This window comes from Dreissena polymorpha, chromosome 3, assembly GCF_020536995.1.
Source record: "Dreissena polymorpha isolate Duluth1 chromosome 3, UMN_Dpol_1.0, whole genome shotgun sequence".
Classification (NCBI taxonomy): domain Eukaryota; kingdom Metazoa; phylum Mollusca; class Bivalvia; order Myida; family Dreissenidae; genus Dreissena; species Dreissena polymorpha.
The window spans coordinates 57977763-57999154 of NC_068357.1; the positions used below are offsets into that span (position 1 = coordinate 57977763).

A 21392-nucleotide genomic window follows, 5' to 3' on the forward strand; every position below is an offset into this window, starting at 1 on the left:
ACATTCCAAGAAGTGCTAGACACCAAGTCTTACATCCACAAAGAGTGGATATTAGCAGAGATGCTTCAGAAGGTTTCAGAAAGACGATAAAGGAGGCAAGATTAAACATTAGCAGAACTTGTGCCGCGAAAGTGAAAGTACAAGAAGAGTAAACCGAAGCAAATAGAAGTGTCAAGAAAAGTATTAGTGCAGACAAGTGGAACTACCTAGAGACTTGCAACAGAGGCCTATCAGAACATAACCAAAGATCTGTACTCCATTAACAAGAGATTAGCAAAAAAGTTTGCCAAGCCAGAGAGGCCAGTAAGGGACAAAAATGGAGGAGTCATACCAGATTACAAAGTGCAGAAGAAGAGGTTGATTGAGCACTTCCAGGAGCTACTCAACAGGTCAGCTACTGCGAACCCACCGGAGATTCTGCCAGCTACTAGCGATCTGACAATCAAATGCTGCACTCCCACAAAAGAATTGATCAGCAGCGCACTCAAGCAATTGAAGAACGGCAAACCTGCAGGACCTGACAGCATACCGGCAAAAGCTTTTAAGGCTGACGTGGAGACCAGTGCACCCATTCTTCAGCAACATATGGGAAGAAGAAATTCAAACAGAGTGGAAAGATGATTCCCTCATCAAGCTTCCCAAGAAAGGCGACCTCAGCTCCTGCTCCAACTACCGAGGAATCACACTGTTGTCCATCACAGGAAGGGTGTTTAATCGCATCCTGTTGAACCAAAAGAAAGATGCAGTAGACTCTCATCTTGGTGACCAACTAGCAGGCTTCTGAAAGGAGAGATCGTGTACGGATCAGATATCAGCCATGCGCATCATTCTGGAACAATTTCTGGAGTGGAATTCGCCGTTGTATGTCAACTTGATTGACTAAGAAGGCGTTCGAAAGCGTTGACCGGGAGTCCCTCTGCAGAATTCTGAGACACTACGGAGTGCCAGAAAAGATCACCAACATCCTCAGGAAGTCTTATGAGGGAATGACCTGCAGAATCGTTCATGGCAAAACCTCACGGATGCCTTTGGAGTTATAACCGTTGTGAGGCAAGGCTGCTTACTCTCACCTTTCCTGTTCCTTCTGGCCATTGACCGGGTAATGGAAGACATCGACGGAGCAGAAGCAGAATGAAATTTAGTGGACACTCTGGAAACAGTTGGAAGGCCTCGACTTTGGCGATGATTTGGCTCTTCTCTCCCACACCCAACAACATATGCTGGAAAAGACAAACATGGTAGCGGACAACGCAGCTAGACTGGGTCTCACCATCAACAGAGGGAAGAGCAAGGTGTTCAGGACCAATGCATCGCACAACACACCCATCACTGTCTAAGGCAAGGCGCTGGAGGAGTTGGACCTCTTCGTCTGTCTCAGCAGCATTCTGGACAACCAGGGTGGAACCGATGCAGATGTCAGAATCCGCATAGTTAAAGCACGAGCAGCCTTCCAACAGCTGAAAAACATCAGGGGATCCAGCGCAATTGACACCACCAAGATTAGGCTCTTCAATACAACCGTGCAGCCACTACAGTACTCCTTTATGGAGTAGAGAACCCACAGGTGTTTTGCGCGTCGCCAAGTAACTTTAACACTATCAATATGATATAAAACAAGATTTTCATCATTTTGACAAAAAAATCTGATATAATATATATACAAGGTAGGTATCTCTTGACACAGGAAAATCACCGACATCAACATTTTTAGCCATTAAGTGCCTAAATGGCGGTCGATTTGCGTAAGCTATGTACCAATTTGTTGGGAAAGGTTGCCTCGTGACGAAAAATGACCACGAACGGGTACTTGCCAACATAAACAACAAAAAAACACTTCTCGAACTCGTAGAAATGCTAGGTCGGCTCTCGTCTGACCGAACGTTCAGTGCCGATTTTTACAAGAGTAAAAGTATTGAAATACCCCAGCTACCGAACATAATCCGCATTTATAAGTACAATAAACAAATAGGATTTTTACAACTAACAACACAGATTTGTCCTGTTTGCGTTTAACGTGATCACTCGTGAAAATATTATTTTCTATGATCACTCGTGAATTCAAATCGATAATCCACCGCTTTCAACAAATTTCCTCTATATGTTTTAAGACGACATTTCTTAAAATGTTTATAGCTGTACTCATGATCTGTATAGCACTAGCTATCTAATCCATATGTTCATGCATTGCTGACTCCTTTTATTTACTAAATGTCCGTCCAATAAAATGAGCCACGCTCCGGGAGACGGCTTAGAGCATGTGCGTAAAGTGTCGTCCGTGATTGGCCTGTGCAGTCCACACAGGCTAATAAGGGACGACACTCCGTCTAAACTGGATTGTTTAAAATGTCTTGTAAAGGAAACACTCCATAAAAGCGGAGAGTGTCGTCCCTGATTCATATCTGCGATGGCACAGGCTAATATTGACGACAATACATGTATACGCACATGCATTTAGCCCATCTTTTCCATGGCTCATATTATCTCTCCTCATCGAAGTCTTGTTTGTTTTTCTCTTAAAGGAACTTTTTCACAGATTTTGGCATGTATTGTCGTTTGTCATTAAATGCTTTACGTTGATACATGTAAGAAATCGATCTAAAAAGCTCCAGTAAAAAAAGAATAAAATTAAAGAAAGAAAAAAAGTAACCCTCAACTGGGCTCGAACCACTGACCCCTGGAGTAAAAATCTAACGCTTCGGCTACTCGGCCATCCGTGCTCATACCAGCATTGATGTATTTTATACTTAATTTAAGCAATCCTCGTAGTATCGCAAAAAATAACGACAACAACAGAACTCTCCAAATTATTAAATCGTTTCGCATTGCAATGCTTTATAATTTTCAGGTTTTTAAATCGTCAAAAGATGCACATAATGCATTTTTTAGAGCATGGTAAATGTTCAGTATAACTGTTTTCTCACAAATGTCATAATTAAAACGAAAATTTGCGAATCTCAAACATTTTTTTAATTTTGTAAATTTACCAAAACGTGAAAAGGTCCCTTTAACTCGCATATTTGAAACTTAAGTTCCTTCGAAACTAATAATAATATATTTTTAATATTATAAAAACGAGATTGGATGATTCATTGTATTTCTACATTTTGAACGACAAGGCCATTCGAAAGACCCCTTAGTGTCTCACATTGTGCATGCTCATTAGCAATAGAGAAACACTGACCTCTGGAACCCGGAAGAAAAATGTATACAATACATGGCTGATTCCGAAATGCGCATACGTGCTTTATCTAAACTAGGTGCCCATGACATCGATGTGATATGAAGCGAAACGTCTTTAGCATAACGATGATTTATAACTTGACATTAGAGCTATTCATGTTGCTGAAACGGAATTTAAATTTATTTAAACTCGACTGCGGCGAAAGTTAATTTAAAGGATAAACAGATAAGACATGGTTTCCGGTGTTTGTTGTGGCGGGCGATGGAAATCCGATGTACGTGTAACCCAGATCACACTTCTGTTTTCAGCCTTTCGACATTTGAAGTGTGCCATCAACCATTTTGTCAACATTATATGTAAACTGTCATCCTTACTCATAGAAATATATTATTAACAAAAACTAGATGAAATTATTTGCATATTTAAGATTAACTCGATTACATTCAAACGAATCACGTAAACGCCATAAAGGTCGAAAGTGTCGTCTCTGGTCAGCTTGTGCGGCCTGCACATACTAATCTGGAACGACACTTAAAGCACATGTATTTGGACCCGTTTTACCAGAGCGAGGCTCAAATGTAGAAGTTTTTACAGTTTATGCATGTCCCCCACCGCCATTCACAAACATACCAAGAGGAATACGGGACATATCTGCACAATATGTGTAAACAAAACACCCGTCACATGCCTCAAGCTTGCAATATACAAAAAGTGTCAAAGAACCTGCCACGATGTATATTCACTCATCCCCAGAAACACATCTTTAATTGTTGGGCCTTACCTAAAAATATGTTGGTTTAGGTTTTGTCCTATCTAATTTTAACGCGGGATGTATAAAACTGAAGTGTGTACTCGGTGTACACTGCGGACTCATCTGTTTTGGAAAGCGTTTACCGGTATATTTGTTTTATGTAATATGACTGTGGTAAGTAAGTTATTGTTTTCCTTTTTTGTAGAACATAATACAATGCACACTTTCGATTTTAAGTGGTATGCTTCTTGGCTACTGAATTCAAATATATTGCGTAGATAAGTTTTTTGCGTATCGCAATGAATTCAATGCTGTTGAATGAAACATCAATACTCGCATGCTGTTATTTTGTATGTAATATTTGAATTTCAACGGTAATATTCGAATTACAATTATATAATTTAATATATCAGAATTAGATCGTCTTGCAAATTCAAACTTGCGGCTATTCATTAACTGTTCACTTCTCCAGCAATAAGCTTGACAATAGTTGTTTGAGTCGCGCTTTGGGAAAACAGGTCTTAATTCATGTTCGTTAAGTGTCGTCCCAGATTAGCCCGTGTAGTTCGCACAGGTTAATCAGAGACGACACTTTCGGCCTAGACTATATTTTCTTTTCGATTAGACTTCCTTTCATCGATGTTTTTCTATAAAATCAGGTTTTCTAAGATTGAGACTCGATTGTGTGAAGTTAGATTACGAATAAAATCAATGACATGAAATTCTAAATGTAAGAGCACTGTAATACAGTGGCTTCCTTCCTATGAAGCGCGCCAAAGTTCAGTTTCATATGCCTATTGATTATACGGAATCAAATGGCTATAATATATCTATATCATGTATTTGTAAGCCTTGTAAAGCGCATGCGCAAATAAACTGTTGCTGGCGTGTGCTATCTATTGATCTGTTTTGACAAACTTTAAATGTGGCTAGACAGTGTAAATTATAACAGTTTATTTCAAAATCCCAGTTCATTCAGTGTTATCATTGTTTTACAGTTTTTCTATTTATATTTGAAAGTTAAATGATATTCTTTTTACTTGTTATAGTGATCAACCGCTTTGGGTGTCATTGAATGTTTATTAGGACTTTAGTACTTTTGGCTTAGTAAATAAGCAATCTGGGAAAACTTGGATTAAAGTATATGCTTTAAGTGCCTACCCATTTTATTCTGTGCAGTTAGCACAGGCTAATCTGGGACGAGGCTTGTCGCCTACTTTTTCTCACGGATTTTCGAAGAAACCTCCTTTAAACGAAGCAGTGTATACACACGGAAAGTGTCGTTCATGCAGTTTGCACAGGCTGATCCTGGACAACACTTTACGCAAATTCATTAAGCCCAGTTTGCCCAGAAAGCGGCTAACGTTCATATAATAGTAAACTGGTATAGGTTCAGCAAGGTAAGTTGATGTATCCGCGTAGTCGTTTCATAACGAATTGTTTACAAAATGGATCCTACAGTAAAATTGTATAATCGTATATAATGGTACATACTTTGAAGTTCGTGGTTAAAGTATACAATGTACATAGTTGATGGGGCAGTCAGGTCCAACTACAATGATTGTCACTAAATTTTATTGGATTGCACGATTCTTAACTTTGATTTTAAAGGCTCTATAAAGGTGACAAATCCAATTATTATGCATATCAACTGGTCTGATTTTTACCGGATTTCAGTTACTCTTGCATAAAAACTGCTAATAAAACAGCTAAGGTACAACGTTGTCAAGAATTATGGAAGATAAACCCGTTTCATAATTGGAAGAAATGTTTGCAACTAACGTGATGTGTAGCCTCAGAGCGGTGACATATGCTAAAAATAGCCGAAAGAAAATTAAATTTTTATTCTATTTTAAACAACTTTTAACCAGCAGAAAGTAACTTATTAGATCACTACAAACGTTTTAACCATTTAGAAGAGACCTACTTTGTGGGTGAACGTTAAAAATCATCGTTATATTTTTGGTGACCTGAGTCACTTTCACTTTCTCTTTTCCGAGTAAACAGCGATGTAAATAAACTGATTGTTTGTAAACACAATTGACTTGGAGGACACTTTATTTTGAGCTCAAAACAAGTTGTATTGCTCATTTTTTATTGTAGTGTCCAATAGCATATATATATTTATTGTTTTTTGATAACCTTTATAAATAAAATATGAACAAAATATTTAAAAATCGGTAAATAATTACGGATCTTCACCTTTATAGAGCCTTTAAGTAAATGTTGCAATGACCTGCATTTTTCGGCGTCAGCTGAATACGCCAGCTTTTCACCTTAGCCTGACCTTTGTTAGCGTCCAATAGAATTCAAATAAAACTTCCCGCGGCCAAGTACAGATGAATACACTTCATTGACTGCATTGGCTGATTTGATAATACCACTAGAACATTGGAAACATGTCCGCGTCTTTGTAACACTGTTTTACTGCGTGTTCAGCATGAAACAGTTTTATCTCTTATAAAAAGGCTTTATAGATAGAACAGTTTTACACTCAATCTCGACATCAATACAGTTTGTGCGTACATCTTTTATTTTCAGAGGATTTTCAGCGCGAGAACGTTGTGTACTTAAAGGCCATGTTCTCATATTTAGTACTGACTTCCATATTCCTGTCAACATGTTATATGTAAAAGTATAAAGAGCAGTGGAAGCGATGCCTCACTTTAATGTGTTGCATTTCAACCCGCGAGGTATAAGGGGTCAGTTCGCGGTTAGTGTGAATGTCAGAGTTTATATACAGGTCAGACCTTCTGTGCTGTTCGGAGTTCGCGGTCAGTTATATAATAGTTATATAATAAAGACGCTATAGCGTGAACTAGGTGAACCAGAATTTTCTTTACCACCAGAAAGATGTGAAATAAAGATATCCAGCGATATTATTTTATGGCATGTCAATAATAGATTCTTAATGTGTTTTCAACAATACCATGATAAATATTATTTTTAATTAATTAACAAGAATTATTCCATCATATTTACTAATGTATTATTGCAGCATATTGACTAATGTATTAAGTATGAGCGCGATGATTCTCGATACTGTTAATAATCGAATCAAATACACGTAGCAATTCCCGATAAACCACTCAAACAGGTTTGTTCGAAGAACGCGCGTATACATATTTAAAATATGTACGGAGACTTCGCGTGTGGCCGGTTGACTTTGGTTTTCTTTTTTGTATCTATAGGTTTATGACCAGCAATATGTAATAATGTAAAATAAGCCGCGAAAACTCCGCGTAACATCCCGTACTGCGTTTGATGCAGCTAAAAACTGCACAGAAAAAGATATTAGCTATCCTTGATCTCATTCATTTAAATCTTTACCTTCCATAAACTCCAACCACAATCAACGCCGTATATCTTTTTTAAAGATATTTCTTGTTTAAAATATACTCTAACCTCTTCTAGATTTGGTACACGTATTTCCTAAAATCGAGCAACGAGGATATCCGATACCTACTCAGCCTGTTCATAATCCACCGCTGCAAAAGTGGCTGAATACCAACTCACATTCTTCGTGTAATGTAAACCCGAACCAATTATGTATTGACTTTCCGCAATGAAAAGACACACCCACCTTCATATTTTAATTTGTTTGAACGCTGTAGTTTTCGCTCCGTTTTAAGAGGCTGTGCTGTATTTCCCTTCGTAAGCGAAGATAGTGTTCACTGTCGATAACCTCATGTTTATCCTCGTTTTAAGCAAATGCAACAGGTATTTTGTTTAAAACACTCATATTTTTGTTATAGATAAGCCATACATCCAGCCCGTTACAGGTATGCAATATTAAGATAATATTTTTGCTAGTAAAACGTGTGTCCTGTTTAATTCCCCCCCCCCACCCCCCCCCCTCCAAAAAAAAATAAAAAAATTAATAAATAAAATAAATAAAAAAACAAAGTTAAATGCGTGTTATCCTCAATTTGTTTTAGTCCTATTTTCATGAAGATGGACATTTATCGCGGAGGGTTGAAGACATACAAGTTAAGTATTGAAATGTAAAGGTATTGCTTAACTATTAAACAATTTTTTTAATCTTTTAGGCGGATGTCATGTTACAGAGGAACAGCTTAATAAACAGGAAATAAGTCCAACGATTAACCGTTGACCATTCGTCATGGATGTTTTAAACAAATCCGCTCTGTACGACTGTCTGGATTTTGTGCCTGGATACACATTCGGATTACTGTTCATGAGCTGCTTTTCGTCGATCGTTGGATGTTGTGTCATTTTCTGGACGTACCTCAAACTTCCGGTAATTCGAACCTTTTCACGAAGGTTATTACTATTCTTAAGTGCCGCTGACTTTTTAAATGCAGCCGGCAATTTGATCGGTGGCGTCCGCTACATGTTCTTGGAGAGAACGGTCAGCCCGTGTACGAATCTCAATCACTCCGACGCCGTTTGCATAGCACAGAGTTACATAACGACGTCTGCAAGTATGGCGTCATTCTTCTGGACTTCTGCCATCGCGATTTACATATTGTGTCAGCAACTGAGAGTCCAAACAGGAATCTCGTCTGCAATGGGGCTAATTTATTACAACCTTGTTTGCACTGGGATTCCAGGTAAATATGTACTTGGACTTAATATGTGTAGATTCAGACTAAAGAGTTGTAAATGATACATGATATCACTCAGGGAAAACTGGATTTTACGAATGTGCGTAAAGTGTCGTCCCGGATTAGTCCACACATGCTTATCAGGGACAGCATTGTCCGCTTAAATTTACTTTCGCTAAAAAGAGACTTCCATGAAACGAAAAATGACATAACAGCATACACTGTGGTCTTCGATTGGTCTGTGCGACTGAACAGTCCAATCTGGATGGACACTTTACGTGCATGCATTAAGCCTTGTTTTCTCAGAACGAGGTTCATATGTATTTATGTATGCCTTTGTCCAAAGTAAGTGCCGTTGTGTGTTTACAACCCTGATATAGAGTACGCTAAAATATCTCTGAATACATATTTTCGATGCGGTAGCTGGTGTTAAAAGGAGTCCCATTTTATCTACTTGATAGATGTATATATACAGGGTGTAGGATCAACAGGGTTTCCAGGGATTTACACACGGGTCGGACAGAATGTGAACACACCGTTAATAACTCTACTTTCGCAAATATCTCAAGTTATTGAAATACATCTGCGAAATTCGTTAGTGCATACATGACGTTTCTCATGCTTTGTGTGCAGATATGTTAAGATTTAAGAATGTCAGTGCATATGTCTTAGGCTAATTAAACAAAGTAATTCTGGCGTATTTCACATTGCCATAAGCAGCATAAAACTGTCTTGTATGCAATAGTTTTAATTCTTAACATTATATTACAAAGTTATTTAAAGAAACGCATTACATACCGGTAAGTTTACATCCATTAGCGTTCAATTGTTAACCCCACAAGTCACGTGGTTCTGCACCCTGTATAAACAGAGTACCAAAAAACACAAACATGCTATTCTGTTTACATATCATGCAATTATTTTTTAACATTAAGCGATATTTATATCAATTATTCAAGTTGGAATTCAAAATACAATTGGTGGAGTTGACTACTGAATTTCAAACACGGCATGCATAGTATTTGCTTACTACTTTTAGCTTTTTGTTATTACTATTATTTCATCGATGCATTGAGAGCATTTATCATAAAATCCCTTCCGGGATGATTGGCAACCATTTCAACAAACATTTATTCACTGGACATTTAAAATGTCCAATCAGCATATATTACAATGGTCATTGGTATGCGCGCGCGAGGGTTCAACAACTCTGTGGGGACATGGAGTTCATGATACGTTTTAAAAATGAGCATCGCTCTGTGTAAATCGGGCTTGATGTATGTGCGTAAAATATTCTCCCATATTAGCCGATGTAGTCCTCGTAGACTTATAAGGCACGACACTTTCTGCTTGTATGGTGTTTTTCTTTTCAAGGGGGTCTCTTCTAACGAAAATCCATGTAGTCAGAAAGTTACGTCCCTCATTAGCCTGTACGGACTGCACAGACCGATCTGGGATGGCACCATACGCAATGCATGATGCCACGTTTTCACAAAACGCGGTTCAAAGTAAATCAGTTTTTCGTTGCAGTGATTATAACATCGGTGGCCATTGGAATGGATGTCCTAGGGGCCAACAACTCTGTAGGGACAGGGGGCTGGTGCTGGATAAGAAGCTCCTTGTCTAATCGCACTCAGACAGTGTGGATGTTATTGGCGGGAAAATTCTGGGAAATCGCCTGCTACTTGCTTACCGCACTTGTGTTTGTGATTGCAAAGTATTGTAAATTAAACGAGAAGGTATGCATATCGGTCGTGTTTTAATTTGTAGTTTAGATGTATGTATTTTTCAGAGCAATTAGATTTGGATGGTTATACCAGATGTGGTTTCAAATAATCGTCCAGTAACAGTGTTTTTTGTTTAATTAATCCAACGCATGCCCTTTGTTTAAAGACTTTTATACAATTTGGTTGTGTTTTGTTAAAGAGGAAACGCCTTTCAATTCTGTTCATTTACAAAATTTTACTGGCTAGCATACATGATCATAGGTGAAACGATTCAATATTAAATATGTTTTCTCTCATGGTAAAACTGATTCATATACAATTCAGGCACAAGATGACGACGCTCCGCGCAATTCTACAAACATGGACAACTCCGAAATTCGACCCCAAAACAACAAGATCCTCTATTACTGCATAAGCCTGTATATGTTGAGATTATGGGGTACCGTTAGATTTTTTATTGCTATTGTCAGTGGCAACATAGATTCGGTGGAAATCAGTCTGACCCAAAAGGTTTTACTCATCATGCAAAGCATTGGTGACAGTTGGCAAGGGTTCTGGAACTTCTTTGTGTTCTGTCTGTTAGACGACGTGGTTCGGGATTATATTTGCGCATGTTGCCGAAGTTGTCGCAGTGGTTCTCCGCGAATCGAAGAACTGGAACCAATTTTACAGGAGTAATACTTTCGAAAAATTTTTTTCAACAGAAGCTTTACAATTGTGCCAAAGCAACTGTTAATAATTAAATAAAATGTACTGCCACCTCTAATTTGGTGTACACTTACTATGCGCTTTGCTTAATTGAAACGAAGTAGAATTTGTTGATGATGTTGGCGAATGTGAACAAGCACTGTAATCGTTAGTTAACATGTTGTCGTATTGAAGACTAGAATGAAAATGCATGCGCTATTACGCAAAAAGTCACATGATATGTGTATGATTTGAAATATTGTCACCAGCTTAATGAGGGAAACTTTTTCTTTGTTACAAAAACACTACCCAGGTAGGCAAAACTAAGAATCGACCACTATATCGTCGAATCAATGGTGAACATATGAGCCTCGTTCTTCTGAAGCTAAGATTAATGTATGCGCGTAAAGAGTCATGCCAGGTTAGCCGCTGTAATCTTCATGGGTTAATCTGGGATGACACTTTCCGCCTGAAGAGGATTTTTTTTAACGATATTTCCTACAAACGTAAAATCGATAAAAGCGGACAGTATCGTCCCTTATTAGCCTTGCGGACTGCACAGGCTTATCATGCTAAACATTTTACGCAAATTCATTAAGCCCTATTTTCCCCAGAACGAGACTCCTTTATCCGCTCATTGCTACCAGAATGCTTTGATGTAATGACACAAAACACGTTTATGTATTATATCTGTTCGAAAACATGTATAACTGTGTTGGTATGTATACCGAATGTATTAACAAATACGAAGACGTCGACTTAATGAACATTGCATGTGATTGTTGCGGAAAACTTGTGGCATGTCCTTTAAGAAAATCATGACTTATCATGTGGACGACCGAACAAGATGATATAATCTGTCATATTCGCGAATTAAAACGTTTCAAACGGCGTGCATTCTGTTTGGTTGTTTAAATGGTTACCACGAGTTATTTAAAGTGATATTATGGGCATCTTACAATTTATAGGTGTCTATCGCAACGTTGTTTATTTTTGGTGTTTTCGCTTCATATACACTTATTTTTGTTAATTCAGCATCAACATAATAAAACCATATCCCGGAAAGAGACAAATAATGCATTTGTATATCAACCGTACTTTCGTTCTGACAACTGACGACAAAAATGATTCAATTTACGATGTGAATCTAAATCTAGTTTTAGTGCAGATTCGGTCATACGACACAAAGACACTATTTTGTTTTACGGATCATTTCGCCTTAGAGGACTGGGTGAGTCACGTAAAGTATCGAATATAAAATATATATTTTTATAAACAACTGGTAGCAAGATGAGTTGCAGATAATTGGTCAGTAACCACATAATTCTTTGCAGCTCAATTCAACAGTGAAAAATGCCCATACTATCACTTTAAGTCGCCACCACGAATGTTGCGTTCCAACGGTGAGTGTATATATAGTTCAAACGAGATATCAATTTTGTTACCAATATTTTTTACAATGACTTAGTTACATCATTCACACTGCCTAAAAAGTTGTGTAAACAAGTTACACGGTCGTTGGAACGAAATATATAGAAACGTGCACATCTCAAATCTGTTTCCTCGTAAATCACGGTTTTCAGCGGAGGTATCTTTAAAATAAATTGAGTTTGATTTATTGCCGAGGTCTTTCGACCTATATCAGCTTATATAATAATTTTCATAATAAACCCCATAACGCGCCGCAATATATTACCACGCTGTGTTTGGACAGTTAAATACAGTTATTTTATTAGTATTATTGTATTATATTTTAACACGTGTTCAACCTTCTATTCATATCACACAGTCGGATGTTTTTGCCATCATGAGTAAACATGGATGAAGCAAATGAACATGGAATTCACAATGCACGATACGCTTACGTCTAACGTAATTGCAAATTTAAATCAATTTTGAGGCACACATTGTTGATTCATGTTATAACGATTACACATGCCATGTTAAAAAAAACGCATGCAAAATAATAAAACAATTTTTGAATTTTCATCAAGCATTGTTTTTAAACAAAAACATAACATATGTTAAATGGTGTGTACTTGTGTCTTACTCTTTAATTCTTAACAATATAAAACATGGCTGATAACTAACAATGACATTACCTTATTGCTTCATGTTTTTGGCGAATGTTTAAATTGTTACGAATATATTGGTAAAATAAAACCATCATACACTGTGTCAGGTGAGAAAGTGTTGTCCGCGTGTCTATTTATTTTATGCAAAGGTCCATTGCGTATTCAATACAATAAAGACATTTCCACAGCCCAAAAATTAACAAAACAATGACGAAAGCTTGGGTTAGAGACTTGAAACGATGAGCGATATGCATAGAATTTGTGTTCAGCAAATATCAACATACTTTGACATGACTCGGCAATTGATAATGAATATACAACAAAGGAAAGTGATTTGACTAAATACAGGACACGATATAGAATATTCTCGACATGAATTTGGATGTATATAAAACACCACATCAATATAGGAATATTTGTTGACACTTTCTTTTGACAAAACGCCTTTAAAGGGACTGTCCAATGGATTATTTTCCTGAATTTAGCAGGCTATTATTTTGATATTAATTAATAACATTCGTTAATTTGAACCATATCCAACCCAACCTTTTGCTAAAGACTACAAAACTAAAGAGCAACAGCCAAATTGTATTACGACTTTTGCGTCTACCTTGGGAAATCCCTTTCTTTTTGTATTTCGCGCTTCGTGTCACGTGATTCACACACAAACAAACAAAATGGCGGCGAGGTATAAAACCCGGAACTATCCGGAAATCTTTATGGTAAAACCCGGATCCGATATAAATGGTTATAACTTCATTATTATTCGTCCGATATTAATTATAATGGTACCGTTGTAAAGAAGATCCTCTACAGATTCTAACCATATCAAAATATTTTATGGCAGGGTCGTAGTCGGCCTGTAAATCGCGGACAAAGTCGGCCTGTTTTAACGTTTTTTTTTACACACGCAAATGCCGAAAAGAAAACCCGGATCCGATATAAATGGTTATAACTTCATTATTATTCGTCCGATATTAATTATAATGGTACCGTTGTAAAGAAGATCCTCTACAGATTCTAACCATATCAAAATATTTTATGGCAGGGTCGTAGTCGGCCTGTAAATCGCGGACAAAGTCGGCCTGTTTTAACGTTTTTTTTTACACACGCAAATGCCGAAAAGAAAACCCGGATCCGATATAAATGGTTATAACTTCATTATTATTCCTCCGATATTAATTATAATGGTACCGTTGTAAAGAAGATCCTCTACAGATTCTAACCATATCAAAATATTTTATGGCAGGGTCGTAGTCGGCCTGTAAATCGCGGACAAAGTCGGCCTGTTTTAACGTTTTTTTTTACACACGCAAATGCCGAAAAGAAAACCCGGAACCGATATAAATGGTTATAACTTCATTATTATTCGTCCGATATTAATTATAATGGTACCGTTGTAAAGAAGATCCTCTACAAATTCTAACCATATCAAAATATTTTATGGCAGGGTCGTAGTCGGCCTGTAAATCGCGGACAAAGTCGGCCTGTTTTAACGTTTTTTTTTACACACGCAAATGCCGAGAAGAAAACCCGGAACCGATATAAATGGTTATGACTTCATTATTATTCGTCCGATATTAATTATAATGGTACCGTTGTAAAGAAGATCCTCTACAGATTCTAACCATATCAAAATATTGTATGGCAGGGTCGTAGTCGGCCTGTAAATCGCGGACAAAGTCGGCCTGTTTTAACGGTTTTTTTTACACACGCAAATGCCGAGAAGAAAACCCGGAACCGATATAAATGGTTATAAATGCATTATTATTCGTCCGATATTAATTATAATGGTACCGTTGTAAAGAAGATCCTCTACAGATTCTAACCATATCAAAATATTGTATGGCAGGGTCGTAGTCGGCCTGTAAATCGCGGACAAAGTCGGCCTGTTTTAACGGTTTTTTTACACACGCAAATGCCGTAAAGAAAACCCGGAACCGATATAAATGGTTATAAATGCATTATTATTCGTCCGATATTAATTATAATGGTACCGTTGTAAAGAAGATCCTCTACATTTTCTAACCATATGAAAATATTTTATGGCAGGATCGTAGTCGGCCTGTAAATCGCGGACAAAGTCGGCCTGTTTTAACGGTTTTTTTTTACACACGCTAATGCCGTAAAGAAAACCAGGAACCGATATAAATGGTTATAAATGCATTATTATTCGTCCGATATTAATTGTAATGGTACCGTTGTAAAGAAGATCCTCTACAGTTTCTAATAATGTTAAAATATTTTATGGCAGGGACAGTGTTAACCTGTAAATCGCTGTGCGGTAAAAGTTGACCGAAAAATACCGTGTTTTTTTTAACACAGAACAATGTCTTGAGGAAAACACGGAAAAGCTAAAAGGGGTTATAAAAGCATCCTTTTCCCAACCGACCATACATTTTTGGTACCGTTGTTACGGTATTGTTCCACTGTTTCTAAATATGTAAAAAATATTGTGAGAAAGCATAATATGAAATAAGGCGAAGCATCAAAGCGAAAATGGTTATAAATGCATTATTATTCGTCCGATATTAATTATAATGGTACCGTTGTAAAGAAGATACTCCACAGTTATTAACCATGTCAAAATAATTTATGGCAGGGTCAGAGTCCGCCTGTAAATCCCGGTCAAAGTCAGCCTGTTTTAACGGTTTTTTTTACACACGGAAATGCCTTAAGGAAAACCCGGAGAAGGTAAACGGGGTTATAAAACAGTATTATTGACTCGATATTAATTATAATGGTATTGTAGTACAGGAGAACCTCCACAGTTTCTAACCATCTAAAAATATTTTAAGGCAGGTTCAGATTCAGCCTGTAAATCGCGGTCAAAGTCGGCCTATTTTAACGTTTTGTACACGCGCAAATGCCTATAGGACTACCCGGAAAAGGTGATAAAATCATCACTTTCCCAACCGACCATACATTATTTGATACCATTGTAATGTAAACAATGGACCTATTCCTACGGCCGTGTTAATACCAATATGAAAAGATGCCATATCAATCCACAACCCCTGGGTAGGTAGATGGGCACCTTAGACCACTAAGTCACGGTAACTATGTCTGTTACTGCTACTTTTGACATTGATATTACCAGTTAAATGTCAATTTCGTGACATGGTTCATGCAATACCCTGAAATTTTCCGGGGACACAGTAACAACAACTGCCAATTAAGGATACAATGGTCGCGATCACAGGTTAGTGCCACCCTTGTATATCTGCTCTTGGCATGTTGTTCTTACTTACTGTCAATCGAAGATTTGGGTCTTGGGTAGATATACAGCTTGTTGTCAAACCGTTCCGATCCGAATACTTAAATAAGAAGTTTTTTGTTAAGAAAAAAATCATAACTGCAATACAAGTCTAGCTTTGATCACGATATAAATCATATAAACATTTTATGAATCGGTGTTGATATAAAGTGTGTTAATTGACCTTGTGCTCGAATTGTTGTGTTTGATTTTATTTACTTACAATGCCTTTAGTAGTGGGACATAGCCAGACAAAGTACTTGTCTGATTATTTGTGTAAGGGATCGTACACAGTGTTCTCGTATTCTGGATATAAAACGCTCCAGTTTATGTACGAGAGGGACGTTTTTGAAGTTGCGCCTTTCTTTTCGGTAAGTACCGTGCACAGTACATATATATATATATATATATATTATGATATGATTATATATTGTATATATGGGTAGATTGCTCACTATGTATTGTTCACGATGTCTATACATAGTTATTTACGGGTGCATACAATCACCGCAAAGTACAGAAAAGCATCGAATAGCACCGAAAAGCACCGAAAATACACTCAATTTCTCGCTATATATATGCAATATATCGTTTCTAGTGTGTGTTAACGGGTTTAATTAGTTAATTAATGGTTATATGATTGTATGTCTATACTACAAAATTGGATAAATATCGGCAATATACCGACCGAAATGCTTTTCCTGTGAAGACCGAAAAGCACTCAATTTCTCGCTATATATATATATATAGAGTTCCTATAAACGGATTTAAATTAAATAAAAGTTAAGAAAAACATGTGTGGAAAAATACCAAATAAGCCAGATACTTCATTCTGATTTCGTCAATACTGTACAGATCTTAAATTTACGGATCATTGTAATTTCCTGCAACGATATCTATTCATACGACACACGAACACTAACACGGATCTTAATTAAGCAGACAAATGCTTCTGCTATTCACAAATTCACACGAGCCGCACTTTTATAAAGGATAATAACTGAATATACACTTATTGACAGAGATCAACGCAAATGTATATTATGTAACCTAAATGACATCGAGGATGAATTTCACTTTGTTCTTAAATGTCCTTATTATAATGATGTTAGGAATGCATTAATTCCGAAATATTATAGAATCCGACCGAATATGTTCATGTTTATTAAACTACTTAATAGCACAAACAAAACTGTATTAAGAAAGCTAGCCATGTATTGTTTAACATGCTTTAAAATAAGAGAAAATGTCATATATATGTAGTGTTAAATAGAAGTACATTTTTCACAAAAAAAAATAAGGTCAGAAATATGTAACTGTATCTATATTTTTGTAAACCTATATGCATAACATTGTGTGACCACTGTGTATTAAACCCATCCATGTACCATTCTCACGAAATATATGTTCACGAAATATATTTCGTGTTTATTTAGATTATTTATTCTTTAAAATTATGTGTGTTTTTGGGTGTACTTCAACGCATGCTGTTATTTATATGTATGTTAATAACGATGAGCTTCACATGCTTAAGTCAAAAATAAACTATTCTGTTATATTTGCAAAGGCAGCAGCATCATACTAAAACAATCCCAGAAAAATAATGAATATCAACCGACATGACCGACAGAAATGATTCGATGCACGATGTGAATCAAAATTTAGTTTAAGTAATACGACACAAAGAAACTTTTTTAGTTTACGGATCATTTCGGCTTAGAGGACTAAGACAGTCATGTAAAATATCAAATAAAATATATAGTTATAATCAACTGGTAGCAAGTTATAAATATATCGGCAATGTACCAACCGAAAAGCACTTCATGCTGTTTATCATCTTATACGTAAATTGATGTAAATGTTTTAAGTTTTTCTAATTGACGTGAAACTCTTAAATAGAAATTGCAGCATGAATTTTAGTTCATGTGCTTTGTATTAATAATAGCGATTTTAATGGTTCCATTAAAACCATTTATTGCGCGAGCATCGAGACACTTTTGAGTTATTGATGTTAGCACAATGCAAGGTGACACAATATTATCAGTTTTTAATTATGTGTAATTTCATTCGCACCTCTCGCTTAACTCAACGTTCAAAGGCACGCGCACTTTCACACTTTATTAGCGCCGTCTTTAATCTGTTCTATCTCTTTTTACAGAACAGATTGATGTGAACTTAATGAACACAATTATTTTAACTAATGCAAGTTTAGCTAGAATTAATATATGACTTCTTGCTATACAATCATTATCATTCGAAAATGGATCTTATTTAATTGTGGTTCCTTCTTTGAACTTATGCTGTCCGCCAACATATAGAAAAGGTAGTGTCAGTAATAAATGTATTGCTTTAGATTCACATGTTTGTTTTTTTTAAGATATGTAAGATGCAAATGTGTCTAACTTATATTGTTTTCTGGTCTTTAAGCTATCTGATATATGTGACTACGTGCTATTTTGTTGGAGAAATGAAAGATTCAAATGTGTCTTATTTATATTTTATCCATGTATCGTGTGTATTCAGTGTCATGCGAAAATATATCTTATTTCTTAATTTCCACCTTCACACTTTATTAGCGCCGCCTTTAATTAGTTCATTAAATTAATTAATTTAATATAATGTGCAACGGTGAGGTGGATCAATGCTCGTTGTTAATTTAAATACACACCACTTCAGCAATAAATGAAATCAGTTATTTTGGCTGTAAATCCATTTTTTTCCGTACAGTAGCCATGTTCCTGTGTATTGAGCTGATAAGATCACCACAGCAAGTTGCTAATACACAGTGTAGACTTAAACGAAATTGGTTATTTTGACTGTAAATCCAATTTTTCCAGTACAGTAGCCATTATGACCATGTTCCTGTGTATTGAGCTGATACGATACCCACAGCAGGTTGCTTATACACAGTGTAGACTTCCCCTGTTTTATTATAGTATTTGTTATTTACCTGCTTGGAATAAATGACGTGTATTCATTCGGGTCTGATGGCGTTTTGTTAAAGGTCATTTAATGCAGCAAAGCTGGTTTTCTGACTTAATTTTTTAATCATTTCAATGTAAAAAAGAAATAATGAAACAATGAATGTGTAATTTAATTCTCAACTCTCGCTTAACTCAACGTTCAATGGGACGCGCATAGTTCTTTTTATAAATTATGTACAAATATAATATGCTGTACATTGTTGTTTATTTACTCAAGAAGTACCAGAAAGAAGCATTGTTATGTATAAAGCGCTTTACTTTTTCAAAATTCTACATTAAATAAAGAAATATCGTATTTTTTGGTTAAGTGTACGTGCTTGATATATATTCATAAAATAGCAGTTTTTTTTTAAACATTCGGTCTTTAACCTTTAATTTGATGCAAATGAAAAGAAGAACTGCCTTTTTTATTTTTATACTTAAATCAACATTTAACGAAGTCATTATTGACTAAATAAATATGTACATTTTTTCACTCCATTAAAATCGGCCCTTATAGTTTACTTTCATGTATATATAGAATAATTGAGTGCTTTTCGGTGATTCTATGCTGGCGCGATAGTGCTTTTCGGTTGCAAATAAAAATACTTTTGTGCGTGATCTTTACACTTAAATCAATATTTAACGAAGTGATTAATTACTTAATTAATACGTACATGTTTTCAATCCATTATAAACGGCACTTATGGCTTACTTTCATGAAAATATGAAGAAATTGAGTGCTTTTCGGTGATTCTGTGCTGTCGCGGGAGTGCTTTTCGGTCGTCACATGAAGTGCTTTTCGGTCGGTATATTGCCGATATTTATCCAATATGGGGCATTAATACATCATAATAAACACAAGGTAGTATAAATATGCATGAAATATAACCATTTTTATCTAATTTAGTCCATTAACACACAATAGAAACGCATTTTTGCATATATATTGCGAGAAATCGAGTGCTTTTCGGTCTTCACATGAAGTGCTTTTCGGTCGGTATATTGCCGATATTTATCCAATTTTGGGCATTAATACATCATAATAAACACAAGGTAGTATAAATATGCATGAAATATAACCATTTATAACTAATTTAGTCCGTTTACACACAATAGAAACGCAAGTTTTCATATATATAGCGAGAAATTGAGTGCTTTTCGGTCGTCACATGAAGTGCTTTTCGGGCGGTATATTGCCGATATTTATCCAATTTTGGGCATTAATACATCATAATAAACAAAAGGTAGTATAAGTATGCATAAAATATAACCATTTATAACTCATTTAATCCGTTACTCACACAATAGAAACGCAATTTTTCATTTATATACAAGAAATTGATTGCTTTTCGGTCTTGACATGAATTGCTATTCGGTCGGTATATTGCCGATATTAATCCAATTTTGGGCAAAATGTAGTATAGACATACATTCATATAACCATTAATAACTAATTAAACCCGTTAACACACGCTAGAAACGATATATTGCATATATAGAGAGAGAAATTGAGTGCCTTTCGGTGCTTTTCGGTGATTGTATGGACCGACTTAAATACCAATAGAGCGTGACACAAACACAGCACAATTGTTTATTTCGGCAAACATTTTGATATTATTTGCTTTTAAACATAGCTTTTAATGACTATTGATAGATGAATAATGTTATACTATTATTTGTAATTTCAAAACATGTTACTTGGTGATTTTATTCACGTTCTATAAATACATCAGTTATTCTTATTAACCTGATGCCTGTTGTCTGCTACTGTTACAATACGACGCTTAAAAATGTGGATTGCATAAAGTTAAAGGTCACATTCCGTGTGCACTATATTACTTGTAATAATGCATTATAAATATGTCAAGCATGTTCACTTTAACAAATACGATACTTCTTTATGTAATGTAGAATTTTGCAAAGGTAAAGCGCTATATATATGACAATGTTTTATTTTTTCTTGTTGATTAAAAACAAAAACAAAATATAACAATACATATCATATGTGTACATACTTTTTTAAACCAATATAATGAATCACGTGATGTTTTTATAATTTTGTTAAGCGTGCGTGATATTGAACGTAGATTTAAGCGAGTTATGCGATTTAAAAACTGATACCACTCAGCTTGATTTACAATTCATGTTCCAACGCGCCAATGTATTTAATTAAATGGTTTC

At 35.9% G+C, this 21392-nt stretch overlaps 1 protein-coding gene across 6 annotated transcripts; it reads left to right on the forward strand.

The window, feature by feature from the left end:
- The first annotated feature begins 3987 nt into the window (after nucleotides 1–3987).
- On the forward strand, nucleotides 3988–10993 carry LOC127874598 (G-protein coupled receptor 157-like). 6 transcript variants are annotated; one of them, XM_052418990.1, is made up of 6 exons: nucleotides 4811–5332; nucleotides 7347–7462; nucleotides 7688–7714; nucleotides 7982–8506; nucleotides 10031–10239; nucleotides 10552–10993. In XM_052418990.1, the coding sequence occupies exons 4-6, from the start codon at nucleotides 8056–8058 to the stop codon at nucleotides 10903–10905; spliced, it is 1014 nt and encodes a 337-aa protein (XP_052274950.1). In that variant the 5' UTR covers nucleotides 4811–5332; nucleotides 7347–7462; nucleotides 7688–7714; nucleotides 7982–8055; the 3' UTR covers nucleotides 10906–10993. The 6 variants fall into 6 exon arrangements, with proteins under 6 accessions (XP_052274948.1, XP_052274952.1, XP_052274950.1 ...); XM_052418991.1 differs by having other exon boundaries at nucleotides 7347–7457; XM_052418988.1 differs by lacking the exons at nucleotides 4811–5332; nucleotides 7347–7462 and adding an exon at nucleotides 3988–4106.
- Nucleotides 10994–21392: the final 10399 nt, after the last annotated feature.